This window comes from Motacilla alba, chromosome 3, assembly GCF_015832195.1.
Source record: "Motacilla alba alba isolate MOTALB_02 chromosome 3, Motacilla_alba_V1.0_pri, whole genome shotgun sequence".
NCBI classification, from domain to species: Eukaryota; Metazoa; Chordata; class Aves; order Passeriformes; family Motacillidae; genus Motacilla; species Motacilla alba.
Window position 1 is genome coordinate 53,819,383 of NC_052018.1, and position 18,507 is coordinate 53,837,889.

At 41.5% G+C, this 18,507-nt stretch overlaps 1 protein-coding gene across 15 annotated transcripts in view; it reads right to left on the reverse strand.

Moving 5' to 3' along the window:
- PTPRK (protein tyrosine phosphatase receptor type K) overlaps positions 1-14,231 on the reverse strand; it is a 382,329-nt gene extending 368,098 nt beyond the window's left edge. For 10 of the 15 annotated variants that reach the window (XM_038130603.1, XM_038130599.1, XM_038130601.1 and 7 more), the window contains exon 1: positions 13,890-14,230. In XM_038130603.1, coding sequence (XP_037986531.1) covers positions 13,890-14,001 — 112 coding nt within the window. In that variant the 5' untranslated portion in view covers positions 14,002-14,230. Of the gene's footprint in view, positions 1-13,889 lie in introns of all 15 variants that reach the window. The other 5 variants (XM_038130591.1, XM_038130596.1, XM_038130594.1 and 2 more) reach the window with 1 other exon arrangement.
- Between the last annotated feature and the right edge of the window lie 4,276 nt (positions 14,232-18,507).

Sequence of the window (18,507 nt, forward strand, 5' to 3'; positions counted from 1 at the left end):
AATCATTGTGATATTACTGCCAGGTTGAGATGTTATTGGTGTCATTACCATCAATGCTACTTGCAAACACACTGACAATGCTTGTCTTATTAAAGACTAGTTCTCTCAGTGAAGTATAATTTTGTACAGACTTGTTTCCTATAAAATTTCACTTATCTGTTGCAGGATGAGATAACCCCCCACACCTAGGCAACGAACTAGGATATAAGCTAGAACATAAGAAAATAAAGCATAATGCCTTATTGTACACTCTCCAATTGACAGTCAAGTTTGTGTCCTAAATGAGGGGTGTAGGACAACAGAAATCACAAGAACATCATGAGGCAAAAGTATTTCAGGTCTCTCAAATATTAGTATCATAATGGGCAACACAATCTCAGAGAGGAAAACAGAACGGAACAGAAATCTTTAGCCTGCCTGATATCTGCCTCAAACATTTTGAGACCAAAATGTCTCAAAATGTTTATATTTGCTCTTCCCAGCAAAAGTAAAGCATTGTTTGAATACAGTATTTAATTTCACTATCTAAAAATGCTTTCAGTTTTTCCTACCAGGTTAGTTCCTCAGTCTTGAAAACAGTCATCACTAAATTAACACATCATCATCATCATCTTCATCCCTTATTTGTTAACCACTTGAGAAACCTACTAGCCAGACATTTAAAACCACAACAGAGACCCATGTTTATGAACAGGGCAAGAGATGCAATTTCAAAAATATTGCTACTTTTCAGAGCATGTTCTTCAATTTTTTGTCCCACTGATTTTTATACACTCTCTAGCAGAGGGCCTGTCTAGTCTCTCTCTCTCTCTTTTTTTTTTTTTTTAATAAGCTGTACCTGTATTGGGAATTTGGTTCAAAAGAGAAGGAAAATAAATGCCTTGATTGCCTTATTATCATGAATTTGTTTCTCAGCACAGTTCTTGTACATGTGAACTTCACCACCACAGAGACGAGCACACCAGAAGCTCCACATCTGAAATGCTTCAACAATTCTCTGGGAAGCTTGATTCAAAGCTAGTAGATGATGTACTACTATGAGATCCATAGGAACCCAAGACACAGAAAAAAGGACCCTACAGGAGAAGACCAAGAAATCTGAGGTAACCCTGCCTGGCTACACCACATGCAATGGTTCCAAGCATCTCACTATCTCTAAGGCTTCAATTCAGCAACCAGCATCTATTGCACTAAATTGCTTGTCAGTGCAGATACAGCCATAGTCTGTCTAAGACACAGCAGAACAGGATTGCCCTGACAGGTACTAGTGTCACAGATAAAACTGGCAAGATCCTTCTAACTTCTTGCTGAAGCAGCTCATAAGATTCCAAGAGCAAAATACAGTGCAGCTAACTGTGCAGACAACTTTACTCAAACATAACCTTACTTTGCCTTTGGAAATTATTTTTTACTGTTTCTCTTCATAGACATTCAAGTTAAAAGCCTGAATTAAAAAAGGATGACTTCTTACTTATCCAAGACTTTCATTCCTAAGTTTTTGGGAAGTAAACTGAAATACACTTCAGAACATTTTTCCAAGCTTTGACGTAATTTAATTTTACCATGCATTTGCATTTTCATACATGGTCGTTATTGTTGTCTGTCTGTTAGGCTGCTGTCTTCTGCAGTCCATTAGCCAGTTTTCAAACGCTGATTACAGTCCCCCATTAAGAATATCTTCTTTGCCCATGCATTTTATCTCCTGCTGTTATAACATTTCATCATGCCAGAATCTGTAAATTGTGTCTGAGAACAAGCTAGTCTGTCTCTTAGGTAAACTGATCAATCATATATGAAAGAAACCAAAAATACTTCAGGGACTTAGATGTATTTATATATTTTACCATGCATAAACACATTCATCAAACAGCCACTGGGTCCATTTATGAGCTATACATCAATTACTGAACATTTACATAGAAGATACAATCATTGGTAGTTTATCTTTTATACTGCTAAAGGCAAATCCTCTTAATTACAACTTATTTAGCCAGAAGTTTTTAATATGTGCAACTCTAATGTTCTTAATGTTGTTATACTTTCTCTACTTTTTCCCCTGACAGATTACAGAAATCCTGAGGTTCAATCCCACTCTTTTTCTAAACTGTGTTCTGAAGTGCAAAAGCATCAGGAAATAGCAACTTCTTTGGGCCTAAACATAGCAAAAAGTAATCTTTTATAGAAGGAGCCATTTTGCTTAAGTACTGAGACCACATACTGCCTGCTCTTTCTTAATTCTTATCCAAAGAAATGCAAATTTATTCAGATGCCTAATTACTGTAGTTGAGATATAGTAAACAAGCAGATAAGAGAGAATGTAAAAGAAGGACAGGAAGAATACTATGATAAACAATACACAGTCATCTTGGATGCAGAATGTCTCAAAAAAGGATTAGGAAATAAAAAGAAACCAGTTTTACCTGGATTCCTTCTTGACAAGGCCTTTTTAATATAGTAAACAGGAAGACAAAGGTACCCTGATCTGGGAGTTTAAAAAACCCCACACGAATAAAACAAAAGCTAAGCAGACACTTGGAAGAAACAGGAGAATTATCAAGAAAGTCACCAAAACCCCCTGCATACCTATAACTCAGTCTAAACTAAGAAGGTTTTCATCCCACAGGCAGGTAGGCTGGTTTGTTTTTCTGACCTCTTTCACCTGGCAAAACACTCAACATGAAGTATGAGCAGAGCTGTTTAGAATTTTATGTATTGCTGCCCACAAACCTGTTAGTGTAACAAGATAATGATAAAATATCAGTTATTCCTTAAGTACCAAAAGCTGAAGAACAGCAACAAGGATGGGCTTATCATCCTTTCATTCTCAGTTCAAATTTTGTGTCTTATAGAGAAAAAAAAAAAGCATCCTCCTCATTCATGGCACAGTACTGAAGAAACTCACCAACTTCAAGATTTCTGCAATGGAATCACAAATCCCTTTTGCCCTTTTTTAATTCTACACTTTCTTCTTCAAATCCATTTTGTTTATACAGCTGAAATGCTGCCACCATCACAGGACTCAATCCTCAACCACAAGACAGTAACTGATGTGGAAGAACATGTAAGAGGACTTGGGATCTTTATGGTTTAAGGACTTATTAATTACAAAATTGTGATCCCAGTACTTAATGTTGTCCTCCAACAAATATGAGAGCAATAGCTTTTCCTTTAAGGACAAAGGAGTAGTGCACTTATGCCTCCCTTATATGTCACAAATCAAAATAAGATTATGTTGTTTTCCCATTTTCAAAGTATTATTTAAGGCGAGTAATTCTCCAAAACTACTTTCCACGACAGCTTTGTTGCAAGCACTACACAAGCAGTGCCCAGGAAACAGCACTTGGTAAGAACTTAACAAACTGTCTATTAGGTAATCAACATCAGTACTGCTGTGCACTTCAAAAGTGAATAAAATTGCTATTTTTATTAGGGAAATAAATAAACATTTACCAACTTCATTCACTTGTGTGTCCTCTGGGGACTGCCTAATATACAAAGTTAGTAAATTTGAGCATTTTCTTTGGCTTTTGCTTCCACTTGCTAATGCTGGGGTTTTTTTAGGTTTAGGTTCACAATGCAAATGCTTCACATCCAAGTGCAGTGGGAGTTTTTTGTTGTTTTTTAATCACATATGCACTTCTGCTAACAGACAATTTTCTAATTCTTTCAACTTCTTCATCACAGAATAAGACTGGCCCATTTATTATTTAAGGATGCTTTTTACTTAATAGCTGTTTAAAGAGATGGATGGTCAAAATTATTTCCCAGAAACTCAAATTATCTAGTTCTTGTTTTCATTCCCATTTCCATGCTTAAGCAAACAGAGAGAGATGTTTATGCTTAGCATCTGGATAATATCACTATGCAAGCAAAGCAATCCAACAGATTATTCCAGTATTCCTAGGGTCTGCAAATGTCATTATTAATCACAAACGCTACTCTTTCAGGTTCACAGCCTCATCACATAGCCCATAAAGCTCAGACCAAGGATTTTAAAATACATGGTTTCTGTCAATCTGAAAGTAATGTCCTGACTCTCCTCTTCTGAATGCACATAAAGAACATCTGTGCAGTCTCTCTAAACGAGAGCATAATCTTGCCCTTCCAAAATGCTGGTGATTTAACTCAGCTCCTTGATCAACATTTGACAGAAACACCAATAAATCACCAAAAGGATTGAGCATTTGGAGTACAAACCTAAAAAATACAGGTAAGTGAGCCAGAGGGAACAACCACCACCCCCAAAAAAGCTGTTTAGTATATCCATTTCAATGCCTTTAAAACAACCTATAAACTGAGTCTGGCAGTTAACTGCTGCTGTGCAGACAACAGGATACACAAACTGGCCAGGAACTCTCTCATCCCTGGAAAGAATTGCAGACCTGGAAGCACTTCATACCTTCAACATGACTCAGAAGGAGATGTTAACCTACCCTACAGTACTTAACCAAGTCAGCATACAGGTATTTCAAATGAAAGGAGAAAGAACTGGAAAAAAAGAGGGGGAGGAGGAAAAAACTACTGTGAATAACACACCACCTAGGAATCCAACACTTTCCCACTTACTTAAGAAGAATCAAAGCATTAAACCATTAAACTAACTTTATCAAAGGAAAAAGTCAACCACAGTGGCTAAGAACAGCATATAAAGTAAGTAACTACTAACAGAAGTGGTTGAAAAATATTAAAAGTTAAAACAAAAACCAATTTGATTAACAACTTCTCACTTCCAGGTTTCATCTACCTCAGTCAGAAAAAACCCCACCTTTAAATCTCTACATGCTGTGACATTACACCCATCCATTTAGCCTGTGTCTACCAGGAAAATTATAATCCCTTTCATTACCAAGCTTCTTTTCAACTGATTCAAAAATCCAAATCATTACACACTAAGGGTTTTGCTCTCACCTGGAAAATGTCTTTCCGCCCTTACATATCTACTTACATTCTTATAAGTAAGTAGAGCAAAGACATGAAGGATTTTGTTTGTGGTAGGGGTTGTGAATAGTTTGTCATGCTGTCTGAAAAGAAAGGTAGCAAGAAAGGAAAGCCAGCCCCGCAGAGATTTACAAATGCAAAAAACCTAATATAAATAGACCTTTTGCACTAAACAAGACCACACACACAAAGCATTCATATGTTGAAGAGCTGGCAAGCCTGTGGAATGAGTTTGCAATTTCTAGTATATTCAAAATTGAGTCAGGAGTGATTGCTGGTAAAAACTAACTGCAAAAAGAATATTTGTTTGGCTTTTCTGAATTGACTAAAGAAAAGACCATTTTATTACACTTCTGCTGTGCAAGAGTGGAAAGCCTTTTTTAACTGGAAATTTACTAGCCTGAAAAGTGAACATGGAACACACCAAACAACGTTGCCACATCAACAAAGACAGATACAGCTAACCAAAGGGCACACAAAAACTTCATGAAAAGTGATATTTATACTCAACTATTTATTTATACTGTTTATATTTAACCATTCTGAGTAAGGAATCTCATATACCTTCCTTCACTTACGGCACGAAACTCTAGCATTAAACTCTTCCAACAAAAACCAAGGTGAGCCAAGAAGATTTTAAAAAGGAGCGGGAGGGGGCTGTTGCAAATGCATGTTTCAGGTCACTTAAAGATTCACCGGCCTGGGGCCAGGGTGGGGGAGGTGGGAGGCAAATGCACCACCACAGGGACAAGGAGTGTGAGGACAGTGGGGAAAACAACAATCCCCTTCTTTCTGCAGGTATGGAGGAAAGGACTATGGGACTGACCATTTGGTAATTTCGAGACAGGACTGGGGTTTTTTGTTTATTTAAGATTTTTTTAAATAAACACCATTATCTGCTCTGGAAATCTTATGACAAAGAGCACTAAAGTTAACACAACAATGCTTTGGTATGTACTGTCTACTTCAAATGCATATGATACTCAGACTTGAGGATACTAATTGGAGAGATACCTGAAAAAAGTATATTCTACGACTGCAAAAACACATTTCTTCTAAGGAACCAGAAGCTGAACAAAATATAAGACTGTGTTTGGTATTTTTATAAGAAATCATCTCTTTAAAGTATTTTAAATAGAATGATGGCAGTCGGCACTGACAACTTAGTCAAGAACTCAGTCACATTTCTTCAGCACTCTCACGGCTGATAAGTGCTTTCACATTTAAAAAGAACAGGCAAATAGGGTGACACTGGGAGAACCAAGACAACTGATACCGTTTTGATCTTACTCCAGCCTAATACCACAGAGATATGATACAGATATAATGGAGTGTCAAAATATAAAATCAGAGCATTTTTCTAATTAATAGCAACACGTCAACTCTCTGCCAGGTCTTGTAATTTTAATTTTTCACAGTAGTGAAGAAGACAAAAGCAGTCTAAAATTTCAGTGCTTCAATAGACTTTTCTTTTTTACATAAAACCATAAATCATTTAAAACCAGTAAATATCATAAACCACACTATAGGACTCACAAAGAAACACAACTTCTATTTGGAAATAGTAATACAAAAAATAGTTCAAGAAGTCAGTTATCCAGTCAAAAATTTAACTCTGAGCAGTTTTGAACTCATTTGAACTACAGCCACAATTATTCTTCATAGTATTTTTCTCTTCTGGTTAATATTCATCAGTCATTTTCACTGTTACAGAACAAGTGTTTACACACAAAAGAAAGTATACAACTCCACCTCAAAATAAATTGAGTAACCAGTGTGTAATCATTAGAATGAACATACCACAACTTAATTGCAACAGAACTTGGGTTTAAAGTATTCAACAGTGTCTCATAAGTCAGTAGAATTAATTTCATGACATGGTAGTTGAGAAATGGCCTCTTTTGCTACTCAATTAATAAACATAATCACATGTTTTTACTAAGTGGCAACAGAAGTAAATGACTTTCTGACAAACTGAAAGGTATAATCTTTCATACACTAGCTAACAAAAATAACCTCATATTACCTTAGTACTAGGTGAAGAATTGAATTTTTTTTCACAACACCAATACTCAAGAAATTAAATCCCTCAAATCTCTTACTTAAAATGCAAACACAACTTTCAACTATATGGCTTACAAGTCAGAGCAGACTAAGTGACTCAAAACTACAAAGTCGGTATGCACTATAGGTGACTTCAGCTGGGTAGTTTGCATAGTTCTAAACTACTGGTTTAAAGCCACCTGTAATCAAAGCTTACCAGGAAGCAGCACAAGGTAATGACCTTTCTGACCTACAAAATTATGTGTAGAAGGATTTTATGCTCAGCCAGATAACACAAAATTGTCACCAACACCATTTACCGCTGCCCAGCTGGCTCACTCTGGCCTTTAAAAACCATGGCCATTTTTCCCTTTCAACCCACATTCACATCTCATGAGCAATCCTATTTAAAAACCCCAGAGGATGGCTAAGGACAGATCATGCATGGAAAGATGTGAAATCACAGAAACCAGCTTTAAACCAGTTCCTGCTGTGCCCCAAACTGGGCGTCACAACATCCTCTAATTCTAGCTGTGTATCTAGGTGTCACCTCCACCAAGTCCTCTATTGCTTGACATCACATTTGCTCACTACTAAGTGTTATAAATAGGCCACTCCTTGTTTACACAATTATATAATAAACACTTTAGCTATGTATTTTAACAAAAGAACACATTTAAGCCCAGTTTACTCAAAGCTGCGTGTCAGAAACATTAGCATAACACCGCCATCAGTTGGTGTGCAGTCAGCCAGAGCACAGCCTCAAACACCTTCACCCAGCCAAACCCCTCCATCTCCACAGCAAGCACCAGGCCTCCCTTCCAACCTCAATCCATGTCCTCCTGCCTGTTCTTTGTACTTCCTTGGGTGGATGAAGTGCTGGCATGGTGAGCAGAGCATAGATCCAGTGTGACTCAAACCAGTGCCAGGTTCACCTCACGGGAGCAGCACGGTGACCGCAGCTGTCAAACCCAGCCTTCCCACCATCAGCCCCCATCCTCCCTTATGTCAGGTTTAGGTGGCTGCACATCTGCCAGTGAACTAATAGGAAACTAATCCCAAGCCCCATCTTCCCTTCAAGAAGATTGACAGAAAGCTAAACCAGCTCATCCACAGGCCACTTGGTGGCTAGCCCTAGCACAGCCAAAGACCCGAGAGCTACTCAAGTGATAGAAATGCCCTCCTCTGTGGCAGCAGTAATTTAAATTAGCTTAATAGCATGGGCAGATTGCAAATGAAGCCCCAAATCAGAGTGCACGCTTCTGGGAGCGGCACTACAAAGGCATCTTTCCATGACAATGATAAGCTATGACAGATGGGATTCCATCAGCACCTGACATCACAAGGTATGTCCTAATTGACTCAGCTAAGAGAACTGAAGTAGTTTTTTTGGAAGCTTCCTATTACATGTTCAACAGGACCTGTGTTGCAAAAGGAAGAGGAGAGGTTTCACCAAAACAGTTGCTGACACTCAGTCACATACCAGCAGCTGAGAGGTGAGATGGAGGACTGGATTACTGGATAGAGATCATAAAGACTCCAGAGCAAGAAGCAACACTACAGCAGTGCTGCAGATTTCTTTGCATGTTAATCCAGATACTGCCAATCTTTACAGGTAAGAGGATAAACTCCTTTAAACTCACTTGTATTAACAAGAGCATATCAAGAAAGAGAAAGAAGCAAACCACAGTGCTAAGCATTAAACTCTCCCAAACATTCAACACGAGGTCACAGGTCCTTCAAGAGCCTGGCTCAAAACCTCTCCTTCCTCCAAAAGGCCTGGTTAAAGACTCTCCTGCCCAAGAGTCCTGCTGTCCACTGGCACAGCCACTCCTCAGACTATCATTTAATGCAATATCTCAGCTCTTCAGTAATGAAATAGTTCCATAAAAGTGTCAGCTCACAACCAGGAGTGAGACAAATGGTCAAAAAAGCCAAGCAAATGACAGGAATGATCACACTACAGATAGGGAACAGAAATCATTATTAAGCACTATATAAATCCATCAGGCAGCCGTCTCATGGATGCTCTGAGCAATGTAGAACTGGAACAGAAAAAGAAGGCTGATAAAGGATAAAAAGAAGATATGGAATGATAGCTTCAGAGAAGGTGGCTACAACTGGACTTTTCTGATGAGAAAAGGAATAGTTGAGATAGAGTAGAAAAACCCTGTGTGGAATGAAGAAAGTAAAATGGGAGAAATTTTTATTCATATTTTCATACAAGAGCTAGAATATATGAAATACAACTATTTCAAAAAAGAAAAGTACTGTAGCTTTTTCCACACAACTTATAGATTCCTTACCACAAAGCAAGATAAATGCTAAAAGCAATACAGGCTGAAAATGTCATTAGGCACAATCATGGTTACACTTACAATATAAAATACCAGCACTCTGTCACTGTGAGTGACAGACAGCACTCAGAGGAAGTCATTCACCTTGCCAAAAATCCCTCTCCCCAAGTGCCCACCATCAGAGACTGGATACTGGACAGGTAGACCTCTCACCTCATCATGCACAGATTTCTTACCTCACCCCCACCCTTGGGATTTTTAAATTTTTATTTATTATTGTAAGTAGATCCTAAATAAGAGCAAGACACCTTCCTTGTTTTAAGGTGCCCTGTGTATATCACTACCACACTAATCAAGCAGTTCTGTGATCCTCAGACAAAAGGGACTAATGAGGACTTCCGGGGTCATTGTGTTCTGTGTGCTTTCAATTTCACATTTATCAGTTCAGTTCCAATTAGAAAATTTATATCTGTTGTATAAGTATAATATGGCACCTGAAAATACAGATAGGCAAATAATCTGTGAACCCACAGTGCCATGGAAGGAGATTTATATATAAAAGAGAAGAAAACATTTGAGAAGGAAGTGATAAAAGCAAGAAAATAATTTCACTTCTAATTTCACTCATTTTCCATGTAATTTGTCAATACATTTGAACAGCTTGATGGGAAATAAAAAAGCTCCTGATAGGTTTCTTATACATGCACGCCTACCTGCACCAGTGTCGCCTGGTATATCTTGCATATATGCAAATTGTAGTACATTCAAGGTAAAATATGACTGAAGCATCTTTTGCTGTTCTGGCAGCAAAGAGCTAATTTGAGTTTAATTACTTTAAAGTATTTATAAATGTTTTCAAAGAGCTTTCAGTTTCTTCTACTACACGATTACAAACAATAGATATGCTGGTTAAAATTTTCATATATTTCTCAGTAAGTATATTTAATGAAAAAAAATCTATAAAACAAATAATATCTTCTACTTTATCAAATTTCTGAGTTAGAGTGACTCCCAAAGACAGACTATAACTATTTTATCAGGGGAAGAGGAAGAGATTAACCTAGAAATATTTACTCTTGCATGTTAATCTTGACACCAACTACTTCACATGCAAACGTCTAACTATTCTAATAAACTATTTGAACTCATAAAACATACAGTGTTTTTTATGCTTAACTGTCCCTATGGTCTGAAATATCACAGTTAAATAACTTCAGGTAAGCAGATGCATCTAGAGTTTTTATCCTCATATCTTTTATTTAGTAATTAAAAACCTCACACACTTGCACAGACACCATCAGAGGCAGTGCAATGCATATTTCTATCAGCAGTTGACAAGCCAGCAGCATTCTTCAATTTTTTTTTAAATATTCCTTTTTTTCCTTCAAAATTGAAAATATGCAAATTGCTAAAAATAAAATTTAAAAAAATATAAGTTTGAAGTGATTGAGTTGTGAAAACAAGCTGAACTTGTTCTTTATCAAACTGTAGGAGTTGCAGATGAAAGGAGGTGCTATATAAGGAATAGCTAGACTTCAACAGAGAACACGCTGCCAAAACATTTTGGCCTAGATTCTGACAGGCACGCACCCAAGTTGAAGGGTCATGGAAAGCAGCGGTGTAAAGCAACAATCTACAGAGACCAGAAAACATTACACTGCGGATTAGGGCTGCGGTTGGGGGGGAGGGGGCAGGGGAGGAGGGCAGAGAAACTGCTTGGGGTTTTGTTTGCTGGGGGTTTTTTTCATTTGAAATCTGGGGAGAAAAACAAAAGATACAATGTCTCGATTATGTGCGAAGGGGGCGGAGAAGATATACAAGAACAATTCCTAAGACAGCAAAAAATTATAAAATGTGTCTTGTTCTTTTTCCTAAATTTCTGCAGCTCCTTCCCATTTGCTTTCACGGAATATGTTAGGAGGAAGAACAGACGGCAAACTATCACACACAGTTCTGAAGAAGGCCAGCTTTCAAAAAATTCATACTCTGTAATTTGATTAGACCCTTAATAAACATGTCAAAGTTTTTATGAAAAATTTTATAAAGAATTCTGGATCTTGCTATCGTTCATGCTCAGCAGTAGTACAGAGCATCATAAAAAGAAAATAAAAATCAAATTACAATGAGATAGAGATTTATGAAAGGTCCAGACTGACTTAATACCTTCATTAATGACAAAAGAAAATTAACGTTTTCAATTTTTGCAATTCAGAGGAGAAGAATATTAATAAAAAGGGAGCTGAGAATTAGCTAGGTTTAGTTTAACTTGGAAAAGCACAGGCTTTTCCAAGCCGTGCTGTGCATCCTCACCTCACATATTACAGTGAGGATGGTGGAAGGCAGTCAAACAAAGATGATTGCAAAACAATACTCATGTTAAACAATGGAGATGCCTAGGTATAAAATAGATGCTCCAGTGTGCACCAGACAGAGAAACTTCTCATTGTAGGCTATAGAAAGGCTCTCACTGGGACAAGTGAGCTCAAACTTTTGTGTGTGCATCCACTCACACTAAAATAAGGAAGTTTCATCAACAGAATCACAAACACACATGCACACTCCTGGGACTGGCTTAGAATAAGTAATTAAACAAAGTTTGTGGTTTGTTATTAAATTCAGGAGGACACAGCTCTACTTGTGGATACCAAATATATTTAATAAGAGCACAAAAACCATACCTTAAACCAAGCACAGTGACAGAACCAGCTACTAGCAACTGTATTCCACTAAACCTTCAAAAAGGTCTGAGTGTCTCCGATTAACAAACCTCTGACTGGTGCAACACATCAGTATTCTTGATCCTTGGCAATAGAAACTAAAGTCTCTAGCTGCTGACATGCTATACACACACACACACAAAAAAAATTAATCTTGTGTTTCCTAGATACAATTGTTCAACTCCTTGACAAGCTTCACCTACTCTGGTCAGAAGGATATTGAACATTCTTTTCCACTTACCTAACACATACCCCACAGTACCAACCTGACTGCTTGTACTTGCAATTCAAATTGGGCTGCATGCCACATTTTCAGCATAAAATACCACAGACCATATAAGTTATCAGAACTTCCTACTCTCCCTACACGAGTGAACAAGCTTATAAAAAATCTTTATGTAAGTGTTACCTTTGGTGTTAACATTAGTCTGATGAGTTTGGAGTAAAGCAAAAATCACTGATCTAACTTAACTATGGTTTTTGAATGAAAAGATACTATGCACGAAAATATTTTATTTTAGCAGTTCCTACAACATACCAGCTGTGTAGATAGTACATTTCCCTTCCCCTGGTAAAGAGCTCATAGATGCTTACGTAACTTTACAATTCTGATACAGAGACATTAAATTATACACACCGAAATCAGACACAAGGATGGATGTAAGCTGCTCAGACCAACACTCCTTCAGCATATTTCTTAATCGATGACATTTCAAATGTCTCAATTAAAAACTAATTTATAGGAGGACCAGGAGGAAAAGAAGAAAAGGCCCCGACTACACGTCAGTCCTTTAAACTCTCAAGAGTGTAGATACTTTTATTAACAGCAGTATTCAAAACAGTATTGTATGATAAAGATCTCAAATGCCTGTCCAACCGATGCACCCGATGCAATTGCAAGTACTATTCAAACAAGGGGGGGGAGGGAAGAAAGAAAAACGAGAGCCTCAAGTCTCTTTCAGCCAGTCAGTTAGTCCTTGGTGTAACACTTCACGCCGCAAACAATAAGAGCACAATAAAGCTTCACCCAAGCAAACGAAGGATGCTTCATAAACTACAGCGGAGCAGGTTGGGGGTGACGGTCCGGCACGCGAGTCCCCAGTGTCCCCCGCATCATCCCGGCACAGCACGGGAGATGCTGCCCCCTCTTCCAGGAGCGGCCGCTCCAGCTCCAGGCTCTCTGCCCCGAGGCTCCGCCGGGACCAACAACTCACCACCGCGCCGGCCGCAGCTCCCACCGCCCGGCCCCGCGGGTTTTAATTCCGCAAAACCCCGTGGCGTTGGGCAGCCAGGGAGGAAGGGGCGAGAAATTCGCGGTTTTCACACAAAACAGACGCCGACCCTATCGGAGCTTTCCCTCCCGTTTCTCACCCACCGCTCTTTTTTTAATGTTGGGAGGGGGAATCCCGGTGGCCGGGGGCAGCTCGTGTCTCCCCGCCCCACGCCTCGGGGCGAGGGGAGCGGCCGGGCTGCGCTCTCTGCGCCAGGCAGGGAAACGCCGGGAAAAGTTTGAGCGGGGGAAGGGGCGACAACAGCTCCAGCCCCGCTGGCACCTGGGAGGCTGGCCGAGGGAGAGAAGGAGGAGGAGGTGAGGAAGGGGAGTTTGTAAGGTGCCCGAAGCCCACGCTCTGCCCGCCCCTGCGAGCCCCGCGCCGGCAGCCTGCGCACACGCGTGGGTCGCCCACCGCGCCCCGCAGAGCGGAGGGGCCGGGGGTGTGGGGCAGCCCCCCTGCAGCCCCACCGCCGCTCTTCGGGCGGGAGCCGGGTCCCGGAGCAGTGCAACCCTTCCCAACCCTCTCCCCTTCCTTCCCCTCCCTTTCCCGGCAGGCAGCCCGGGCACGGCGCGACCCCGCCGCGCCGCCCGCCCTTACCTGGGCGCCGAGCGAGAACTCACCTGCCGAGAGCTGGGCCCGGGCCGCCCCGAGCAGGGCGGGCGAGCGGCCGGCCAGCAGGGCGAGCGCCGCCAGCAGCGGCAGCGAGGCGGCGGCGCCGGCCCCCCTGCCCATGCCGACTTGCGGAGAAGTTTCTGAAAGAGGCCGGTGCTGCCCCGGCCCGCGGCGGCGGGCGGAGCGCACCTCGACCGCCCCTCTCGCCGCGGCGCCTCGCCAGGAGACCCCCGCGCCGAGGGGCGCCCGCTGGCCCCGGGGCCGCCCGCTGGGGCAGCCGTCTGCGGCGCGACGAGCGCGGCGGCGGTGGCACCGATTCCCCTCGTACTCCGGAGTTACTTTGCTGCTGGGCGAGTGGGGCGGGAGGGAGGAGCCGAGCGCGCACGTCCAACCCCCGCTCCCCGGCACTTGGCACGGGAATGTGGGACTCCGGCCCGCAGCCCGGCGCGGGCGCAGCGGCGCCCGGCAGCGCCTCCTGCTGCAGGCGCGGCGGCAGCACCGGCTCGGATCGGCGCTGCCCGCTTCGCCTCCGCTCCGATCGGCTTCCCCCGGCGCGGCGCGGCGCGGCACGGCACGGCTTTCCCTGGCACGGTTCGGCTCGGCTCTTCTCCGCCCTCTCCGGCACGGAGCAGCCTGGCTCAGTGCGGCTCGGCTCGGCTCGGCTCGGCTCAGCACGGCACAGGAGCAGCTACAGGCGGTTGTGCGAGCCCGCCGCTCTCAACCTCCAGCCTGAGGGGAACCTGCTGCTTCTGGAGGAGAAGGAGGAGAGGGGCGGAAGGGAGAGGGCGCCGGCTGAGCCGGAGGGGCGGGAGGTCGGGGCAGGGAGCGCGGCCGGGGGCGGCGGGTCTCGGGCGCTGGTTTCGAGGAACAGTCCCCACGCCTCGGGTGGCATCTGTTGGCTCATCCCGCTCTTGGAAACGCGGTGTGGATGGAGTGGTGAGCGTGGTATTATCAGCGCGCATCAGCCTGGCTGTATCCTCGAGTCAGGGTTCGTGTTTTTGCTTTCTTTGGCAACACTTGTCTGGCTCCTAACGCCAGTAAAGGCTCATTGTTCTCAGTTGGAATGGTAATAAGCAGTATTGCCATTATCCTATCATTTCCACGCGTGATCACTATCTGACCTTTCAGACAGGTCTGTGTGCAGCTGTGTGACTCTGACACCCGTGGGCTGTGACAAAGGATACTCTCTCCTGATCCCGACCCCAGGTATGCCCTATAATAAAGGCCTTGTTCTCTGTTTCTAAAAGCACTGCAGGTCCTTATGCTTCCAGAGCTTAGAAATCTGAAAAGCATTTGGAATAACAAAAAAGTCACCAGTGCTGGAATTCATCTTTAAATAAACATAATCTCAAATTATTTTAACATATTTTTATTGAATTTTCTTTTTCACATGGCAGCTTGTAATTAGAGATGCTGTATAATGATTACAACTGAAACTGAAACTCACAGGTTTTATTGCAAATTCGAAATTCAATCCAGGTTCATCAAGGGTTTGCTGTGATTCAGAATCCTTTCCAGCCATTGTCTGGCAATTGATAGGTTTACCTTTAAGCTCCATAAGCCCTTAAGTTTTCACAGCAGAAAAAAAGTGAATCACAAAGTGCTATACAAAATACCATGTTGTTGACACACACCCAACCCTAAAAAAACTCTACACCTGGAAAACCCTGTCCTTCATTTGGGTGGAGTGGCTGAAAACCCTCTTGCATGCTTACCCTGAACTGTAAAATGATGTGCTTCGGTGAACACTGACTCTTTGTTTGAACTTCAAGAAGAATGGGAGCTGTGTGAGATGATCTCATGACACCCGGTATTTCAGGAAGGATCGGCCATGTACCAGATGGGAAACTTTTCTCAGCAAGGTGAAAGACAGAAGTGTGCCAGCCCAGCTTCTGATGCCTGAGAATGCATGACCATTTCTGTTGCTAATGAAAAAGATGTACCAAGTCATAGTGGTGTGAGGGAGTACGTGGGTATCTGATGCCTGCCTTCATGCTGGGAGCTATACAACTAACACTGTAAAAGTGGCTTCAAGCCAGATAACTCGTGAGTTGTTTAGGAGGGCAGAGGAGAGGAAGACTAATGTCTCCTTCCCCTTTACCTCCACGATCTCTGGTGGTCAGCACTGCAGATTGCCACGTGTGGAGTGGGGGAGAGGCTGTTAGGTGATGGCGAATGTGCAGCTCCAGGTTGTTGCTTATTTCATTGCTCTGAGGTGATGGATCCCACTGATGATGTGCAATCATCTGGGCTATATCCAGACAGCTTACATATGTTTCAGAAATCTCTTGAGATTTCATCCTTTCCCATTATTCCATTACTATTAAAAAACAATGAAAAGTATTTTGATCGCTACTCTTTCCTTGACTAGAGAGTTCAGGCTTGAGAGGTAGGGGTGAGGTGTGCATGTGTCTCCACTTTTCCCTCAGGTGTGTGTGCATCTGTCGAGCTATTACGTGTAGTTCACTGTATGTGTCCTTCTACTATACTTGGCATCCTGACAAATACTTACCCTTCAGATTTGAGATATTTTTTATGCTATATGACATGAATGGATTTATTTTTTTACTCTACTTTTATATTTTTAGAGCTCTAAATGTTTTACAGTTTTCACATTTCAATTAAGAGCAGGCAAATCTATATTACCTGTTGCATATCTTTTAAAAAGTGTCCGAGCTAACAAACTGTATGTTAAATGCAAATTTAATATAATAGCAGAAAGATAGAGACACCCCACAGTAAAATCCTTCCCTCCAACCTGAGGGCTATTTGGAGCTTAAGGAAGGTACAGTCTTTATCTTAATAATAGCAACATCTAAATAAAGTGCCAAATAAATCTCTGTCAGTTTCAAGAAACTGGTTCCAAAACTCTACTAGATGCCTCTACCCTCTTTGCATTCCGAGTTAAAACATCCCCATTATAGTTTTGGGTGTTGCTAAGCCTGTCATAACATATTTTTTTAACACAGGCTATCACTTAATTATATCTGTAGTGACTGACAGATGTCTAGCACAATATATCATTTCACAGCAAAATATCTTAAATTAGCAATATTGCAGTGCTATATGATAGAATCCACATTATCGTATGGTATTTGAACAGTATGTAAAATCTAGATATGTTATAGTAAACTACATATTCCTAACCAGGAAAAATATTTCCCTCTTCCTTCTTTTCTTTTTCAGGAACCTTTAACCATTGTCCTAGAGCGCAAGGAGATTTGGAGAAATTTAAATGAAATTTTTCAAAAAAAGACAGTCAAGTATTCTCATTATCCTGCTGCTCCCATCCAACTTTCCACCTCTATGCACATTTGCTTCCTTTCAGAAAATCTGCTCATTTATTTTGTGAGCCTTAGCAAGATTCCAGGCCTTGAAGTTATGGCTCTTCGAGGCTGGAGATCCTAAAGAATATTGAGAACTGTATTGATCGAGGTTTTCTTGGTGTTATACAACAATGCCCGTAGCAGGTGTTTCATTGTATTTTGAGTTCTGAAAAGAATACCTCTATGAAGTATACTTCAAATTTCAATTAAATGTGTTATTTTAAAACCTAGTACTCACAGAGCCTTTTTGAGAACATGCTAATTTGACAGAGAATCAGCAGCCAATACTCGTCTTAAGAAACCATGAATACGTGGACTGAAGAGGAAGAGACAATGCTGAGAGTCTTACTGACTCCTTTCAACAGCCTCCCCACATACAGCTGCCTTTTGGAAGCAAATGTGGAGCAGTCAGAAGGTCTAAAAAGTATGGGGATTCACTGCTGTATATCATGTGCACAGGTGGACCTGAATAATACCTTCCCATTAGGAGCACCCCATATTCACCCAGCTACTTGTGGTACAGGGACCACATACACACATGGTACCAGGACATGCAACAGGTGAACTGCCCAGTGGCAAGGGTATCTCTGCAGCTCTTGCTCACATTCTTCAGCCCCCTGTCATCAAAGACAGTGACAAGCTTGTGTGACTACAGAGATTACTGTGTGGCATTTTGTTCAGTCAAACAGTGGGTTCAGTGATTCTGGAAGTCTTTTCCAACCTTAATGATTCTATTATTCTATTCTATCATTCTATAATTTCCCATCCTAAACATCCCATTCTCACTTGACTGCCATACTTGGCAATGTTCATCTTTCAGGATAGAAGTTTCCATCATCTAGGTAGAGATGGGATATTGCTTGGGTCTGCTTGTCATTTCTGCAGTTTTGATAAAATAGTCTGTGATTTTTTTTAAAAGACCACATTCCCTGCTATTGACCAAATACTGTCTTATTTTTTCTTTGAGCAGACAAAATAGTTGACAACTGAAATATAGCATGGGAATAGCCTTCAAGAAGGAGTGAGGCATGGCCTTGTTCTGAAATAAATTGTTTTACTGAATTCTATCCCTTCAAAATTGCATCGCACTGTGCATTTCTCATGTCACGGTCCAGCCCAGAAAGAAACTGGCCCCTGAGTTTGTCTAAATATCAAAGTTCTGTACAAGTCTCTGTTTTAATAGGGTTTTGTTCTGTAAGACACAGTTTGGCTAAAGCAAGGGACACCAAGAGCTGGTGTTTGGAAGACAGATAATAGCTGAAACTCAGAGTATCTGAGTGATTCATCGACCAGTGATTAT